At 43.4% G+C, this 20,000-nt stretch overlaps 1 protein-coding gene across 1 annotated transcript in view; it reads right to left on the bottom strand.

Annotated features, from left to right (window-relative positions):
- tgfbr2a (transforming growth factor beta receptor 2a) overlaps positions 1-20,000 on the bottom strand; it is a 37,549-nt gene that overhangs the window by 13,580 nt on the left and 3,969 nt on the right. Inside the window, exons 2-5 of the mRNA XM_084312344.1 lie at positions 10,516-10,666; positions 8,695-8,885; positions 2,341-3,116; positions 796-937 (exon numbers count right to left, since the gene is read on the bottom strand). Coding sequence (XP_084168470.1) covers positions 796-937; positions 2,341-3,116; positions 8,695-8,885; positions 10,516-10,666 — 1,260 coding nt within the window. The remainder of the gene's footprint in view (positions 1-795; positions 938-2,340; positions 3,117-8,694; positions 8,886-10,515; positions 10,667-20,000) is intronic.

Below are 20,000 nucleotides of genomic sequence, written 5' to 3'. Positions count from 1 at the left end.
ACACCTTTCTGTTTTGTTCCCACACAGTGAGCGATTAGGTGGGTGGCAGTGCACATTAGACCCGTCACACAGGCCCTCCGCTGCCGTTTTAAGTGAACTCGGGCGTAAGGTGAGGCTGTTCACTGCACTCCCGACCGGCGAAAGTGGCCACGGCATTCTCAGTTCATAGAGGGCATCTAAGAAGAGGAGGTTGGTTTTTCTAAGGATGTTTACATAAGATCACAAGGTGTTTTTTCCTATTGATTTACTTTGTGGAAAAATTACTCTGCGACTGAAGAGAGAGGGGCGCAGATGGCCAGAAAATACTCATACTGCCTACATCGTCATACCTTTACCCTGCTGATCATGTCGTACTTCAGCAAAATATTATACTGAATAATACCAAGATATGAAAGAACGCAATTTACATATCACAAAGCCTGAGATATGGGAAATCTTAAATAACAATAAAAAAAGACATGAAAGAAAGGAAGATTGAGAAGCAACCGGCAGGCGCGGTTCAATCACACGCAGAAATAATAGAACTATGATATTATGCCTGTAATACAAGGGGACTGGTAATCACTGTAAACCTCAATAGGAGACTGTGGAAATGCCATACGGTTACATACTGTACACAGCATGTACATTTATTCCCACAATATGCTACTGAAAGAGTATTGATCTACATGAGCAGGAATTGTACGAAACCTAAGAAAAATTATTTTGCATGAACTTACAATGCAATTGCAAAATCAGCCAAAAATAATGTCAATATGATAATTGCCCAAATGGTTTAGCTGCCCCGTGCCTCACCTCCTATAGCGCTGCACCTAGAGGTGATCTCCCACAGTACCAGGGCCATGGAGTACACGTCCGTCTGTTTGAAGGACTCAATGTTCTCCAGGTTGATTCTGGACTCCAGCACCTCTGGGGCCATGTACCTGGCTGTACCCACCTGGCAGAGCAGAGGGAGGGAACATCAACACATCACTGACTGGGCATGTGGTCACGGGAGATTTGACCTGTTAATACAAATTGTGATGTGTACCAACTAATAGGGAGGCGATATGGAGAAAAAGGTGGTTTAAATTTGACTGAATCAAACATGAATATGGTATAAAATAGTATAACAAAACATAACATAGCATAATATAGTATAGTATAACAAAGCATAGCATAGCATAATATAGTATAGTATAACAAACATAACATAGTATAATATAGTATAGTATAACAAACATAACATAGTATAATATAGTATAGTATAACAAAGCATAGCATAGCATAATATAATATATAGTATAGTTTGGTATACTATCTCATCACAATGTATTGTAATTTGTAAAGTAACAATGTAAAGTAATAATCTCCAACATTTACATATAAATACATGTATTTCTCACCAATTGGTACAACGCAATAGTGATTCTACCCCAGTTCATGAATGTTTACATTACATTGCTGTTCTTGGCTGTTCTAAACAGTGGTGTCTGGTAGGACATTTCCGGGGAAAGTATCCGGCACACAGGAAGTGATGATGTGTTTTACGTCACCAGCAGCAACAGCAGTTTGTCTGTGTGATGCACCCCAGTGTCAATCCAGCTAAAAGCAAAGAAAACTGCTGTGCATTTTAACAATGAACTTCCATGATCCCACGCTCCTTCACAACGACATCAAACGCCGTCTTTTGTTATTGTTTTGAGTGAGAGACCCCATACTGGCAGAAAATTACATATTGTACATTTAAATATACTATTATACTGGATCGGATAGATAGCAAAACTAGTCTTTATATTATTACTGCCTTAGTAAATATTTGACCGGAGCTCAATAAATGTATCAAGGACATCATGATGCATTAGGTGTGTGCTACCAGTAGAAGAGTGAAGCCTTTTCATAATGAGTCATGTTCATAACCACATAATGGCTCCACTAAGAATCAATCAAGCCTGTTTGTCAGATGATAATAACACAAGAACGTAACAACACTTACAACACATCCTCTATCAACATAATGTGTCTAATGAGCTAAGAAGCTAAGCGGTAATGAGAGATAATCAATCCGAGATGGTGAACCTGACGGGGATTACAAAAGCAGGACAAATCAATCACACTGTCTCTTTTCTGTTTAAACGAATCTGATTAAAACACTGAAGGAGGATGGATGACTCACCCAACCTTAAAATCACGATAGAAGTCTGGGAATAGACTCAATCTAAATCTGTGGGGCACAAGTGTTTTGCATACCAATGGGTGCTAGAGACCTATTCTACCAGGACAGACTTTCAAGTCTTCAAAGTCCACATTAAAGATGCTTTTCTGATATGGTTTTCAAAAATAACAAATAACAAGCCTTACCTGCCCACTGTTGGCCAGCTCGTCCACAGACAGCGAGTTGTCCAGACGGAGGCCCAGGCCAAAGTCACACAGGCAGCAGGTCAGATCACTCTTCACCAGAATGTTGGAGCTCTTGATGTCCCTGTGGACTATGGGAACCTTGTAGCGTCCACAGAGCGTGTGGTCACTGTGGAGGTGGGCCACACCGCGGGCCAGAGACCCCCCCAGCAGCCACAGGTCATGCCAGCTGATGACGTGGCGCGTCAGGTGCTCCTGGAGGTTTCCCCGCGGCTGGTAGGCCGTGATCAGCCAGTACTGCTTCTGCGTCTTCCTCTCCTCTGCCGTCAGGAAGTGGAGCACGTTCTCGTGCTTCAGGTCGGCGTCCGAGAAGATGTCCTTCTCGTTCTTCCACGAGGCGTACTCCTCGTCCGGGAAAATCTTGACGGCCACCGTCTCGAAGGCCTGTTCGCCCGCCAAGGAGCCTTGCTTTAGCTTCGCCTTGTAAACCTCGGCGAACCGTCCTTTTCCGACCTGAGAGTCCAGCTCGATGGGCAGCAGCTCGGTGTTGTGGTTGAGGTTGTTGGCGATGGTCGAGCTGCTGTCCGAGCCGTCGACGTCGATCATGAGGGCGCGGGCGTCGCTGAAGTCCAGCGGGGGGCCCTTCTTGCGTGTGGATCCGGCGTGCCGCTGCTGGTAGACCCGGTAACAGTAGAAGGAGGTGATGACCAGGACGGCCAGAACCAACAGAGGTACCAGGCTCACCAGGACCACGGAGACGACCGGGGAGTCCAGCGAGTCTGAAGGACCGAGAGGAAAGGCTTAAGATGATGAGGACGGTGACGGTGAGGAGAACAGAGGAGCAGGGGGATGTAGAGGAGGGGGAAGGGGTAGGGGGATGCGGGGGAGAACAGAGGAGCAGGGGGATGTAGAGGAGGGGGAAGGGGTAGGGGGATGCGGGGGAGAACAGAGGAGCAGGGGGATGTAGAGGAGGGGGAAGGGGTAGGGGGATGCGGGGGAGAACAGAGGAGGTGGTGTCCATGTTACAGATCAGATCAATTAGAAACTGGCCCCGATAGATGTCAAAAATCCCCCCCACCCAACCCATCAAACCCCCTCCAATGTACAGTTTCTTCCCCTTCGGATGTGTATATATATTTTTTTATGATCTCTTTTTCTTAGACAGTACAGTATATTTGTATGTCTTGTATGTCATAAATGTCTTGATGAATTGAAAATGGAGGACCCTTATGTAAACAAGACGAAAGTCTTTTTCTGGTCTTCATCCTCTTAGCAGTTGTTTGTATTGAGCCGTACTGTATTGTACCCATTCTGGATTCTGTTAATAAAGTTTACAATCAATCAATCATTTTCTGTTGAATGTAGTAAAAAAAAAAAAAAAAAAAAAAAATGTTACTTCACTGTTTTTATACTTCCTGTTGTTTGTTTTATTTTTAACTCATTCTGCGCCACGGGTCGGGGCGCCAGAGGGCGCTATTACGCCAGCGCTGTAAGTCTATGGGTCTAATACACCCGTCGACTGTCAGTGAGTTGCTTCCAGTCAACATCCACGAAACAGATTGTTTTTTCATCTGTACATTTCCGTTTGATACCGTTTTGAATATGAATATAGTTTGGGTGCTTCTGAGTAATTCCAGGAAAAGACGCGATAATAGCCCTTTAGTGGAATACACTAAACACATTGTCATTTTTCGCATGATTATCGAATCTTCCTGAAATCAATGCTAGATCATCACTACCATCCTTCCTCATGCAAGAATGAAAAGAGCCCTGGACCGCGGGGCTCCCCCGCCACCTCCTCCCACCCAACGGCACACAGCCAGACACAGAGACAGCTTCGATCGGGGTAGAAAGAAATATCAGATCAATGCAAGATTTTATATATAGTGTTCTTACCTGGTATATGATGTAATGCAAAAGAAATAATCCAATTATCTGATCGCCATTCCAAATACTGCTCGTGGAGGTCCGTCCCACATTACCGAGCGTTACACATGAACGGGCGGGCGGGGTTACTGTTCCATGCCATCGTTGTTGAGGCTTACCTCATCTGAGTATTTAAACCCCGCCCCGCACGGCTCGGATCGTCCCAGAAAAGAAACTACACCATTTCCAATGGAGTGCAATACCAGCTGGAAGGCGTAGGCGGCGGTATTTGCCCTTTTGCGAGCTCAGACCCATTCCCAATGATAACATCAGGCTGGATGGATGAAAATGAATGGATATAGCTAATAAAAGAAATAACGACCAAAACCCGACTATACTCGTGACTGGCGTTGAATGAGTTAACCTTGACTTTTAACTGCCTTGCTGTGTTTTTCTTTATTATTTTTTTATGATCTGTAAGGTGACCTTGGCTGTCGTGAAAGGTGCCACCAAATAAAATGTATTATTATTATTATTATTATTATTATTATTATTATTACATCTTTACTGTTTATGGTGGAATTACGAAGGTTGAAGTAGGTTTTGGTTTGTATTCTAAAGTAGTCTTTAGCTTCATACAAGACATTCAGTAACACATTAATGGCAAATTTTCACACATCTCACCTGTAGTTAATTGGAAAGGAGACAACAACGCGTGCACAACACTCACCCCCTTCAATGAAATAAGAGGACGTTTATATCTCTGAACATCTTGAAGACAAAGTCCTCTCTTTAGTACATTGGAGCAACCTGACACCCATCTGAGGAATGTCCTCTACGCATCTGAAAGCTAAAGTTAGTGTCTGGCCCCTGAACACAGACCGACCTAAACCATGGGCTAGTCAACCACATATTGTTTCTCTTTATAGACGTATGTCTGATTCATATATATCAAAGGAGTGGTGCGTCTGCGAAAACCAGTGAAAGTTTCCCAACATTTGAGGCTGTAGCAATAAACGAAGACCCATAAAAGAAAAGAAACATCAACAGACAAAACGTGTGACACACCACACGATATCGGCTCGGTCCTCGGGGAGGGGTTTCGCCGAATTGTCTTTAGTCACTTTAGTGCGCGCCGTGTAATGACAATACAGCGTGTTGGTTGGGGGAAGCAGAGAGGGGGGGGGGGGTTGAAGATGGAAGAGGTAGGACAGAGGGGAGGGGGCATCCAGCTATTGCCCGTAAGGCTGCTGCTTTTCTTTTTTTCCCCCCTTCTCTAGACAGGAAACCACATGTCTGAAATCCTCAGCGTGGCCCCGAGCCAGTTTGTTTTTGCGGAGCGAGAGGCGATCCCTCACAACAAACTGTTCCTGTAACTCGTCCGCCTCCCTCGCACATCTGCGGCTGAAGAAATTACGGGCAGAAACTCATTACGGTACAGAATGAGGAGGGTTATTATCGCGGCTCTAAGGGAAGAGGGACGGGGAGGCTGATCCCTAACTCAGCGCTCCGGGCTGAAGGCACCACCGCCCCCACAGCGCTGAGGCTCAGGGGGCGGCATTTGAGAGCATTTACTGGCATTAATACCTTCAGGATTTTCTCCAGTCGTTTCTGCTGGAGCTCCTCGACTACGGCACTGTCACACGCTATGCGCCGAGGAGGCAAGATGGCGCACAGGGCCATCCGTCGTCCCCGCGGGCGCAGGGAACGCGTTTTCCATGACGTCATCCGCGACGCGCAGATGCTTTCAATTTGGCGCTCCGCTGAGAGAGCCAGGTTTCAGGGAAAACGTACCTCTGTGTTATTACTGCCTGGATGCCGTAGTCAAAATACGCCGGATTCCCAGGGCCAAGGTTGTAACTCGAGTCTATACCAAGCCAAGATGTCTCTTAAAGAAAGCAGAGAGCCTGTTTGTAATCATGTATTTGTGAGAGGGCGCACGCGGCGCCCATGTGTTTGTGCTCAGTGCACGACGTCTTTACATGACAAGCTGATACTGTAGGAGTTGCATAACATGAGGTCTGACGGTGACTGTGAACGTGTTGTTCTGCTGTCTCCCTCAGGGGCCCTCGGGGGCCAGAGCTTTCCCCTCGTTACACGGCCTGCCCTGAACAAACACACATGGTGGTGGTGGTGGCGGTGCAGGGAGGGTGCTGTTGACTGGCCCATAGTGTTAGCAGGTAGAATGGTGAATTACTGTATTGACATGATTATAAGATGACTTATAGTATATATACTGTATATGGCTACCAGTAATACCAACACATTATGTTGATGGCTGAAGAGCAAAACCGCCTATCACCAAAAAATTTAATAAAAAAAAGACCCCATACAAGACAGTGTTATTGGACTATATTACTATATTATGTGTTAACAATACCGACCAGGTATTAGTGCCTTGCAAAGTGCAGATAGGAGGTTTTTCCCCACTTTCTTTTATGCAGATAAGACATATTTCACCACTTTTTTATGCAGATAGGAGGTTTTGCTCTTTGGCCATCGATATTATATATTATATTATATATAGATATATTTACATATTTTTTATGAAATTGTCCAACAATTTATTAATCTGAGTTATTCAAATATTTCTTTTTTTTATTATTAAACTGTAGCCTGGTAAGCCTACTGTATTTCTATCATCATTTAGATCTCAAGGTGAAATAAGTTATATTTCAATTAGACTGCCTCATTGATCACCATGATCCTAAAATGTGAATTCTAACTCCTCAGTCCTGACCTTGTCTAACTAACCTTACTTTCATGCACTTGTCCTAATAAACTAACCTACACTGTAGCACTCAACACTTTGATGAACATTGTTACTCAGCTGATAGAATTGTACCCTTCCTGCTGACGTACAGAACTTGTAAGTCGCTTTGGATAAAAGCGTCAGCTAAATGTATTAGTACAAAATGTAAATGTATTAGTAGGCCTACACCTGAACGCACACCTCATCTTAAAGGGACAGTCCACCCAAAATAAATAGTTTGAAGAGATACACTACAGTCAGATGATTCCCTTTTTTTTTTTGCATTTCCTACATAATAATGGCTTGCTTGCTGCAGTTGCCCCACTACTGACAGTTTACATAATGATTAATGGATTTAAGACATTTGCTCAAGCTGGAGTATATTGCCGCAGCCTTTGATACGATATAAGACTGACATCCGGTAGAGGATGTAAAAGGTTTGTTTACATTTGCGATGTTTATAAACATGGCTGTAAAGCACACCTGCCTTTTGAGTTATGATGGGCTGAGAGAGATATAAAAAGCGTTCCTTCCATCAACACGTCAAACTCTTTAAAGGATCACTCCAACATTTTGGGAAATACACTCATTTGCCATCTTCCCCAGATTCAGACGAGAACATTTATATAAATTCCATCTCTGGGTGTCAGTTTTGGACGGAGCTACATGTTAGCTGCTACCTACCGCTTCCAGTCCTTGTGCTAAGCAAGCCTTCACCTGGAGCCCTCTCTGGGGCTACTGGACGCACCGAGATGAGACCGATAACAAAGATCCTTCTTCTCTGACTCTAGGGGAGATGGCGAATAGGTGCATTCCCTTAACCCTTTCACCACCACACTATAGAAGGTTAACCCCTTCACCAGCACACTACAGAAGGTTAACCCCTTCACCACCACACTACAGAAGGTTAACCCCTCCACTCTACATTGGCTCCCCATTAATTATCGTGTCCATTTTAAAATTCTTGTTTTAACTTTTAAAGCCCTCCAAGATCCCCTGTGTACATTTTTTATTTACTGCACCCCTACTCCCCCAGTCGTGCACTTAGGTCCTCCCACCAAAATCTCCTGGTTGTCCCACGGACCCGGTTAATAACAAAAGGTGACCGGTCCTTCCAATTTATGGCCCCTACCCTTTGGAACACCCTCCCCCTTTCTATGTGTTCACTTGACTCCCTATCCACTTTTAAGGAACAGTTGAAAACGTTTTTATTCAGACAGGCTTTTAATTAATTCCTGGTTGTATACTTTGTTTATTTATTTATAATTGTTGTTTTGTTTTTAGGACTGACATGTATGGTGCACTCATATTTAGTTATTTAATTTTCTTATGTTATGCCTATGCTTGTCAGAATTGTTTTATGTGTAGTGCGTTCACCTCTATGTTGCTATGTTTTACTTCTGTGAAGCACTGTGATTTTATCTGTGAAAGGTGCTATACAAATAAAGTTTACTTACTTACTTACTTACCAACACACTACAGAAGGTTAACCCTTTCACCACCACACTACAGACGGTTAACCCTTTCACTACCACACTATAGAAGGTTAACCCCTTCACTACCACACTGCAGCAGGTTAACCCCTTCACCACCACACTATAGACGGTTAACCCTTTCACTAACCGTCTGTAGTGTGCGGTAGTGAACGTTTAACTCTCTGTAAGTGTGGTAGTGAAAGGGTTAAAGAACATATAGAAGAATGAACCCAACGTTTAGACGGTGAAGTGAACAGAACTCACAGGGGGTGAAGAAGACGTGCTCGTTGCACTCGTCCTCGGAGCAGGAGCAGATGGAGAACTGGGAGCCCAGGCCCTTCCGCTCCTTCATCTCACACTTGCTGTTGTTGTAGTCGTCCAGCACGAGGCCGTGCAGCTTGCGGGCCGGGTTGTGGCAGATCGTATCCATGGTGACGTTGTCGTCCTTCTTCCTCCTGGAATAACACATTTTACGTTCCACATGAAATTGACGTTTTTTTTGTTCACGTTTGGTATTTGCCACAGATCTATATCTATACCGAGATAGACTGCCCCCTTTCAGAGACCCGCGTCAGTGTGTAAAGAGTAATAAGGGCAATGCGAACAATGTATTTTTTTCCCCAGTTGTAGATTATACATGATTATATACAGTGCTAAAGTGAAACAGAAATGGAATATTTGTCTCCTTCGACGACTCACAGTCTCAGCAATATGGAAATGATTTACACATCGAGAGGTCACGTTGAGAAAAGCGACTGATCGTAGGGAAAAACACCACCGGTACACATGTGCGGTGCGGGAAATGGCCGGAGGCGGAGAAATGCATATTTCAAAAGGCGCTCCCCGCTGAGCGACACGGCCACCGCCTTGTTGCGAAGACGTGTTAAAGAGGTGTTGCTGTCCGTGTGCCGTTAGCGTTCTGCTGACATCAGCTCATGCCGCACCGTGAACCACAACATCACTAATGAGAGGAGAAACAGTAGCTTCAGCTTTTAAACAGCCACACAAATCAGCTTCACGCTGATTCTCGCGTCTAGAGGCCAAATTTGATGGGAGGCGGCAGGTTTAGGTGCACATGATTGCCGTGATGTACAGTAGCACATACAAATTATGTCTAAAACAAACAACTATGACCCACACTGTAAGAGCTCATTTAAAAGAGGAAACGCTAAAAGGTTTCAGAGAAGAAATGGATCACTCGTGTTTTTATTGATAGTAGATGTTTCTGTGGGTATTATGGTTGTACTAAACCCCAAATCCCAATATCTAAACCATAATTTACAGCATCCCTCATGATCCATGATGATGGCCTGTATTTATGCTGTGTACTACCACTATGTGTGTATACTGCATGGCTATAGAGCAAATCTATCACTTCTCAATAGCTTATCGCCAGGGTAATAAAGTGTTGCAATGCATTAACCTGTAAAATGAAAATCGATATAACATATTATCCTCCGCTTTCACTTGATGCCGCAGCTGCCACTATGCCGTCACTTTGTGGTGGCAGGTTTGCGTCCCAAGCATTCATTTGAATTGAGCTGTGAGAGTGAAAACGCATGCATGCGCATACCGCACCTTATGTGAATACTGTATACTTCATCGGAGCATATATTTAGCATTTTGCATTTTTAGATTATATATTAGATTAGATTCAGACTATTGGTTTATTAGATTATATATTGCATATATTTAGCATTCTAGCGTTTTGTTTTTTTAGATTATATATTAGATTAGATTTAGATTATTAGATTATATTGTAACTATATTTATTGTAGGGCAAAATAACTGAGAGGGCATACATACCCCCATCTCGCACCTTGTTGCCCATATGCGCATGTCCAGAGTTAATTATATTGTATATTGTTTACACTGTCTTTTTTTTTCTATTAAAATGTTTACTTCTCCACTGTACTATAATTCTGTGACCTCTACCTGTATGTCTTCTACTAACTGTACCTCCCCTCCCCCCTCCCCCATGCTGCTATGATGCCTGAATTTCCCCATGGGGATCAATAAAGGAATATCTTATCTTATTTTATGTGGGAGCGAGAGCCCATGGCGTGCAGAGCAGTGGTCACTCACCACATGCTGACGCACACGTCGTCCACCAGGGGGCAGATGGACGTGATCTCACACTCGGCTTTGCAGCTCCCCTTCCCATTACAGCTTGTCGTCCTCACGTCGCAGAACTTACACAGCTTCCTCATCTTCATCCTGCTGCTCAGGTTGGCCTCTGGAACACAGAGACGGGACAAGAAAGGGACACACGGGTTAGTTGGATATACAGAATTGCCGGCATTGGATATTCAATTCCCGGCATAACCGGCTTGGTCAGTCGTCCCAACGAACACAATCGTCAAGTGTTCGCGGGTGGGAAGCCAGTGGGGTATGAATCCTGGTTGCTGCAACAGCGACTCCTACTGGTCGGTTGGGGCGCCTGTTTAGCAGGGAGGGGATCTGGGGGAGATGGCGTGAACCTCTGCGCGCATTACGCTCTCCCAGTGAAACTCCTTGCTGTCCTCCTTAGTCCTTGATTACTGCATGTGGGGTCAATGGGAGAATTGAATGTCGCAGGGAATGCACTGATGCTGGTGACGTCGGGTGACCTGATCTGCAATGCTAAGCTAGTTTTGGCTATCGATTTTTTATTTTTTTTAGACTGACGCATAAAAGTCGAAATCCCCCGCCTTATCAGAGCGATACATTAGAAGGCTTTGTTCACGGGACCACAGCTGCATGAACCACAGATGAAGCTAGGAGCGATCTATTAACACATTGGGTGCCAACAACGAGATATCTCGTTATTGGCCGTCATGCGTTGGTTGCCAATAACGAGATTTCTCGTTATTTAATCGTTATTTCTTTTATTAGCGATATCCATTAATTTTTCATCCGTCCAGCCTGACATTATCATTGGGAATGGCTATGAGCTCGAAAAGGGCAAATACCGCCCTTTGTGTGTGTGTGTGTGTGGCGTTAGGCGCTGAGCGCGGCACGAATAAATGATTTTTCAGCCCGCTTTTGTATCGTGCATAAGAACACAAATACTCTCAATAATCAAGCGTTTATTTGAAAACGATTCATAAATCAGCCGGAAAATGGGCGGCTACGTGGCGTAGTGGGCAAGGCACTCGCCACGAAATGTCAGTTCGAGCCCAGCGCTCCACATTTGTTTTCAGTTTAGCTGGTCGTCCGTACTAATACACATTGGCCGTATTAGGGGGTGGGAAACTGATGGGTGGGGATCGGGCGTTGTGGACAGCGACTCCTACAGGTCGGTTGGTGCGCCTGCGCAGTAGAATCAGGAAGTGTCGGGGGCAGCGTGAGCCTCCCACGCGTTACTCCTCGCCACTGAGAGATCGAGCTGCGCAGGTGAAAAGATGCGACTGCTGTTACCTCAAGTACCGGAGGGGACTTGTGCTATGTATGACTTAGTCCACATTGCAGCCGGCTTGTGGGAGGCAAGAAACAGCGTCCGTGACAGGGGAGGGTTGAATTGGATGATACGAAATTGGGATGGGAGAAAATATAGAAAAATGGGAGAAAAAGTGGATCAAAAAAATAAATCAGCCGGAAAATGACAACGTGTTTTGTGTATTCCAGTAAATGGCTATTTTCGCGGAATTTCTATGAAATTACTAGAACTCTCAGAAACTATACTCGTATTCAAAACGGTATAAAACGGAAATGTACTGATGAAAAAACAATCCGTTTCATACATGTTGACTGCAAGCAAGTCATTGATAAGCGACGGGTGTATTAGACACATAGCCATAATTTAAGATATAGTTTATGCGTTCGCAAATGTGCTCGTCCTCCCATTCATTAACGTGGTGGCACTGGCATCCAAGCGACAAATCGCGATATCCGGCTGGCAACCAATGTGTTAATAGTCCATTCATTTTCCTAGAGCTGCAGCAAAGACTAGGGACTCGGGAGAAGCCAGAATATACGTCACCCGTGAGAGGTATATGCATAACGACAAAACTGGGGGATGGGAGGAAAAGATGAAAAAGTTAATAAATCATCTGATTGTGTGTACTTAAAGTGTAATCAGATAACTGTGTACACATTAGGGATGGGTACCTTTCACATTTGAACCGATATCGGTACCGGTACCCAACGGTACCTTTTTTCGGTACTTTAGTCTCAAGAAATTTAATTTACCTACCTGTCGTAAAAAAAAATCCAAACTTCAAATAACTACAATTTCGACAGTTTTCGGCTTGTCATTGCTCCGACTGCTTTGTTGTTGAATCAAGTCAAATCCTAGGTAAGCATATATTGTGCGTGTGAACGTTGACATGAAAAGAAAAAAGTAAAAAAAATAAAATAAAAAGTAAAAAAAATAATTAATAAAAATAAAATTTTTAATTTTTTTTTTTCGGTTTCTCACTTGATTCGATACTCGGTAGTACCGACGTGTTTCGGTTCGGTACCTCAAAAGTACCGAATTCGGTACCCATCCCTAGTACACATAGACTATTATAGTCGTGAAAACACCTGATGACATCACAGGATTATGACTCATGCGGATGCATGCAACTTTGTTGTGTTTTTTAGGAAATCTAAACACAGGAAGAATGACCAAAGCTCAAACACATTTAACTTGCCGTAAACTGACAGATTACAGAACGCCTCTCAACCGAGTTAAATATTTGCCACTAACGGAACACTCCGGGAACTCTTCACTTAAAAAATTATCAGAAAAGACCAAAAGATACACAGAGGCGAATACCTCTGCGATGACAAAATGATTATAAAACGAGAACACGCGTGAATGATATTGAAAAACAAAAGCCACTTAAAAAGAGTACATTCGCCAATTATTGTGTTACAAGAGAAACACAAAAGAGAACAGACACACAATGAAATCCACAGTACGTCGGAGAGGGAGAAGGTTTTCTCCCCTGTGGTCTTAACAATAAGAGCTGTGAGAAGCGCTGCCATCCACCCCTCCGCGGTCCTGTTCAGACCTGACTTCCCAGGCAGACAGGCCCCATAACTGGGAGACAGTGTGTGTGTGTGTGCGTGTGCGTGTGCGTGTGCGTGTGTGTGTGTGTGTGTGTGTGTGTGTGTGTGTGCGCGTGTGTGTGTGTGTGTGTGTGAGGAGTGCCTGTGGGTTTGTCTGATAATCATCTGCGCAGACAACTGGCAGACAGGCATGAACAACAAACAAAGGCAACGTCGATACATCTCGCAGCCTAGGAGGACTCTGTAATTTGTAAGGCCGATGAGTTGCCTCTCATCTAGTGAGAGGTGCCGTGCCAATTTAGTTTGTGTGAATATCAAAAAAGAATTGGATAATGCTATGTTTGAGCGTGTATCTGTGTGTGGTAGGGAGGGAAAATGTGCGTGTTTGTGTCGGAACAAATTCAGTTTATATTACTAAGAGCAACACTCCTCCTAATAAACTCAGACAAACCATATGGGTGATAAGAATTGCACTAGCCAGCGCATCTCAAAACGGAAAGCCTCTCTCCTCTCTACCTCTGTCTCTCCTCTCTACCTCTTCTGTCTCTCCTCTCTACCTCTGTCTCTCCTCTCTACCTCCTCTGTCTCTCCTCTCTACCCTTCTGTCTCTCCTCTCCTCTGTCTCTCCTCTCTACCCTTCTGTCTCTCCTCTCCTCTGTCTCTCCTCTCTACCCTTCTGTCTCTCCTCTCCTCTCTAGTCTCTACCCTTCGGTCTCCCCTCTATACCCTTCTGTCTCCCCTCTCTCTCCTCTATGCTTCTCTGTCTCTCCTCTCTACCCTTCTGTATCTCCTCTCCCCTCTCTCTCCCCTCTACCCTTCTGTCTCTCCTCTCCTCTCTGTCTCTCCTCTATACCCTTTCTGTCTCCCATCAAGTTCAAGTTTCTTTATTAGTTGTCATACAGAATACTTTGCATGAAAATTCCTCTCTATGCTTGTCTCTCCTCTCTACCCATCTCTGTCTCTCCTTCCTCTCTGTCTCTCCTCTCTACCCTTCTGTCTCCCCTCTCTCTCCTCTCTAGTCTCTATGCTTCTGTCTCTCCTCTCCTCTCTACCCATCTCTGTCTTTCCTCTCTACTATTCTGTCTCTCCTCTCCTCTCTACCCTTCTGTCTCCCCTCTCTCTCCTTACAGCTTTCTACATCACCACCGCATACAGTACATGTAAGTGGGGCAAATGGATCTTGTGGTTTGGAGAAGCTGGACACACCAGATTGGATGAAGGATATTTCAATCATCCCTTACTATCTCGTACCGGCGGTTGACAGATTCTGCATCACCAGGAAAGTATGTCAAGTACTACAGCTGACGTACAAAGCCACGGGGCTGTGTTATCACATACTACATGTGGTACAACAGCACGTGTTGTATGCTCAATGTGGTATGGTGAAAGTAAAGTCTATATGCAGGGCTCTACGCTAACCTTTTTCACTAGGGGCACAGGTGCTCCTAAATGAAAAAAGTTAGGAGCACACAAAGAAATTTAGGAGCACCCAAAAATATTTAGGAGCACAGTGAAAATATTTCAAGTAAAAGAGTTTTTTTTTTTTCAAAAATAAATGTATATTTGTACTGTGCGTGCGTGTAAATGAGCTCTTGCTACAACCCTGCATGTTTACATTTTGTATTTTGTACTTGATGTTCATTAACATGTGCTGTCCCTATCAAATAAACTACCAAATCAAACTACTGCTACAAAAGTAACAGTCACTTAACTTTAGCTTTTGCCCCTTTTATGCATACAATGCCTATGTTTTGGCTGTGTTGCTCTTCTAGAGAAATAATCCTTTCAGGGTTGCCTATTGAAATACTGTACACCTCCAGTACAGAAACATTGTTTATGAGTTTATGTGTCAGGTAGACCATTGATTGACAGTCGAGTCTGCCAATTACGTCACACCGCTTGCACTCCGGCCGTCCGGCGCTGCAGCTGGACCCTATTGCCCACCTCTGCTGTTCATAACGCTAGCCAAGTTAGCTGTACTTAAGCATTACATCACGCGCAGGAGTGGTTTGTGACCAATAAACCATGCCTAGGGGTGGTCGTTAGACCCCCCTAGGCATGGTTTATTGGTCACAAATCACGACTGCAAGTGGTGTAAAGCTTTTATACAACTGCCAGATTCATCCAACCTTATTTCTATACAATAAACACACATTAATCGAAGATTTATTGAAAAAACCATCCGCCAGAAAAAGTAGTTCCCACAACTACAAAAAAGACAAGTTGCCTCCATGTGGAAGCAGCTTGAAGTGCATCCAACCAAACTAACACATCCAACTGTGTATTATTGGAATGATTGAGAGAAGTTGCCTCATGTGGAAGCAGCTTGAAGTGCATCCAACCAACTAACACATCCAACTGTGTATTATTGGAATGATTGATTGAAAATGTTATTACCAGATGCAGAATGGGTACAATACAGTACGGCTCAATACACACAATTGTTAAGGGAATGCAGACCTACTTTCCATAGAACTTCATTCTTAGATGCTTCTATATAAAGTAGGTAAAACAAATTAAAAGGTTTTCTTTGCCCTATAGGAAAAAAAACGTTTTCTTCGCCCTATTTTTTTATTTATTTCTTTTAGCCTAAACTTAACCAGTTGGAAACCAGGGGTACAGTAATAAAATTAGCAATCAACCAATCAATCAATTCAATAGACCATGCTCACTTAAAACAGCGCTGCTTCTCTCTCAGTCTGACTCCCCCGCTGTTGCAGACAGGAGTGTGTGTGTGTGTGTGCGTGTGCGTGTGCGTGTGCGTGTGTGTGTGTGTGTGTGTGTGTGTGTGTGTGTGTGTGTGTTTGTGGGTACGCCAGCGTCGGACAGTGTGAGAGTGAACGCTGCAGTCAGTGGGAAGGAAGTAGAAATTTAAATCAATCAATTAATCTATCAATCAATCCGCGATTTTTCTTTTGTTCTAGATTGACTCAAGACCCATCAATTACATCATCCAACATTGTTTAAAGGACTAACACATTCCCCTTGACAGAATCGCTTCATATTTAGTCGTTATGGGCTTATGGCGCTATCAACATTCTGGCGCTATCAACATTCTCCCGGAGTGAGCCGGCGGAGTGATTATGTGATTCGGTTGTGGGCGGGTCCTGAGCCCAGGACCGTGGATTGTTGCCAATAAAGACGTGTAAATGGCCAATCAGAATCGAGAAATTTGCATGCCGTTGTATAAACACAGATACACAATGGGCCAGTGACTTTGGTGTAGGGGTGTAACAATGCATCGATCCTAAGGGGGAAATTCAACTGCATCGATTTGAAAATGTTAGAATCGATTATCGCAATTTGAATGTGTACACAGTGTTATGTTGTTATCATGTCCGTTACAGTCAACACAACGGCATACGCTACTGCATCAACGTTATGATTAACAAAGCAAGGCATTCGTTTTGTTGCATTAACGTTATATTACTATTGTTATCGCTAAATCTAGGTGTTCTAAAATATATTGCTATTGGTAAGACTAGAAGTTACATGTCTCGGGAAACTCTCGCATATCACAATGGTGGCGTTTCAGGAAGTAAACAAGCCAAATGAGAGCTTCCGATTGGTCATTTGCTTTCTTTCTCTTGAAACCAGTCACGTCACTCGTCTACTGTGATTGGACCGTTGGCTTGAGTGCAATGTGGGACTTGTAGTTTTTTAACGTTTCTCGCGGCGGAGAAAAAAACAACGAGAGGCTGTAATCTGTACTCGCACACCGTGCGCGTAATTGAGTTTTACGGTTCGCACACACATATTTTTAGGGGCATATGCGAGCAATTTGGTCGCACTGTAGAGCCCTGATATGGGCTGTAGGTCTGCTGGTTTTGTTTTCAATGTCAAAGAGCAAGGACGCTGGGTGGTAGAGAGAGAGAGAGAGAGAGAGAGAGAGAGAGAGAGAGAGAGAGAGAGAGAGAGAGAGAGAGAGAGAGAGAGAGAGAGAGAGAGAGGCAGAGGAGTGAAGCAAGGCTTCAACCTCAGCCCCACACTGTTCAATAGATCTATATAAATGAACTGGCATTATTATTAGAACAGTCAGCAGCACCTGGTCTCACTCTCAGACACAGAAATTAAGTGTCTCTTTTATGCAGATGACCTGGTCATACTGTCTCCTACTAGAGAAGGTCTTCAGCAAAGTTTGGACATTCTTCATCAGTACTGTCAGACCTGGGCCCTGACAGTGAATATGAAGAAAACCAAAATTATGACCTTCCAAAAAAGATCCCAGTTACAGAGAAATTACCCAGAATTAAAAATAGGTGGGACCCAAATAGAACAAACAAATAGCTATACATATAAAGGAACTCAAGGAGAAGGCAAAAAGGGCTTTCTATGCCATCAAGCGTTCAGTTCAAATCCAAATTCCAATCAGGACATGGCTCAAAATATTTTAATCAGTTATAGAATCGATTGCACTGTACGGCAGTGAGGTATGGGGCCCTTTATTAGTAACGGATTGGGCAAAATGGGACAAAAATCCAATTGAGATCCTGCATGTAGAGTTCTATAAAACAATTCTCAGGGTACAAAGGAAAAGCCCAAACTCTGCATGCAGGGCTGAATTAGGACAATATCCGTTACTCATAAATATGCAAAAAAGATCAATTAAATTCTGGAGCCATATTAAAAAAAGTGACCCGACCTGCTATCATCATAAAGCCCTGGCCTGACAAGAGCTGGACCTACAAAGGAGCCCCTTTTGTCAACTCATAATGAAACTCGCTGACATCTCACACTCTGACATCACAAACCCTAGCCAGCCTCAGATGATTAGACCTAACCAAATTATAACTAAAGAAAAAGATAAATACATTACTTAATAGTGTTGTCAAAAATATCGAAGTATCGATACATATCGATACTGAATATTTAAAAAGGCTTCGATACTCATTTCCCGAAATACCGATACTTTCTGCAGTATCTGTACCAGCTGGCGAGTGTTCTACAGCAAGTTGTTGACACGCTGTTCAGAGCACGCTTGCCCCTCCGCCTGCTCCAGCCCTCCCCCTCACAGAGTCGTCTTCAGTTTGTATTTGTAAACAAACATTTTAGCTGAAGAAGATGGCAAATGCAGAGCCTCCGCAACTTGTGCTTGTGGATAAAGAAAACAGCAGAAGTGCTGTTTGGAGGTACTTCGGGTTTGAAGTAAACAACGAAGGACAAGCTAAAGCTGCCCCAATGCTATTTGCAAGCGGTGTTAGAGCAGTGCCAGCGCGGATCTCCATAAAGAAATGAAAGAGGTTCGTGACAGCTGCTCTTTCAACGTCACTGTGACTGAGGCATTAAACCATTAACTCTAGTTTAATACATGATACGTTGTCTACTGATGGCGCATAATATCAACAGCTGATTCGTTGTAACGTTACAGCTACCAGCTAACGTTAGCTACTGCTAGCAGTTAGCTCCGTTAGCTTAGCTGCCCATTTATAATTACTGCATGGAAACGGAGTAACGTTAAAACGTTATGTCGAGGTCATACAATACTACAGTCGACATAAGGTTAACGTTACCCCGTTTCCATCAAGTGTTTAAATAGCAGCAATCTTGTTGAAAATGTAACGTTACTAAAATTCTCCGAGCATAGCCCCCCTCTCTCTCTCTCGCTCTCGTTATCTTTAAATAAAAATTTAAACTGTTACTAACTGTAATACAAACAGTTCAGTTTGTCAGGTACATGCAACACAGATTACAGTGTTTACATCTGTCTGCTTGAGAAAATACCATGTTCTGCATTTGCAATAAAAATGATTGAAGTGAGATGAACAGTTATTTTTAAATGTGTGATCTAAAGATAAACAAAGGGTTTTAAAAGTGTTATATTTATCTTCTCTTATAGTACCAGAGAGAAGCTGAGGAGAATCAACCAGCAACAAAAGCTAAATTTGTTTAAAAAAAAAAAAAAATATATATATATATATATATATATATATATATATATATATATATATATTTTTTTTTTTATTTATTTATTTTTTTTTTGGTATCGAAATGGTATCGAAGTATCGATACTTTTCAAGGTATCGTATCGAAGTCGAAATTCCAGTATCGTGACAACACTATTACTTAATGGAATCAACTCACACAATCACAACAAAAATTTGAAACATATTTGGCCCTAAACAGACAGTATACTGTGGCAGACTACCTCAGCACAGTAACTGATAAGAATCTAAGAAAGACTCTGACAGGGGAGCTCCAGTAGCTCACCGCGTACCTCGAACGCTATTTCGGCGTCGGGGACAACCGTGCGCGTCACGGATCTGGGGTAGCGAGTTCGACTCCCGGACAAGCCGTACCTTCTCAGAGTGTCTTTCCCCCCATCTGTACCCCCATTCAACCTGTTTCTGTCGGTCATACTTGACCAGAGAAAAAGCGATAAACGCAAAAAGAACCAGCGGAATGGTCAAAGTTTTAAAAAAGAAAGACTCTGACAATGTACAGACTGAGTGACCATGGTTTGGCGATAGAGAAGGGCAGACACAGACAGACCTGGCTGCCCAGAGAGGAGAGGCTCTGCTGTCTTTGTGATGAGGGAGCCGTAGAGACAGAATTACACTTCCTAACACAATGTGAAAATTACAGAAATATTAGGG

Source organism: Notolepis coatsorum, assembly GCF_963971535.1.
Source record: "Notolepis coatsorum genome assembly, chromosome: 4".
In the NCBI taxonomy this organism is placed as follows: Eukaryota; Metazoa; Chordata; class Actinopteri; order Aulopiformes; family Paralepididae; genus Notolepis; species Notolepis coatsorum.
The sequence above is the reverse complement of the archived record's forward strand: the minus strand, read 5'-3'. Positions and strand labels throughout refer to the sequence as shown.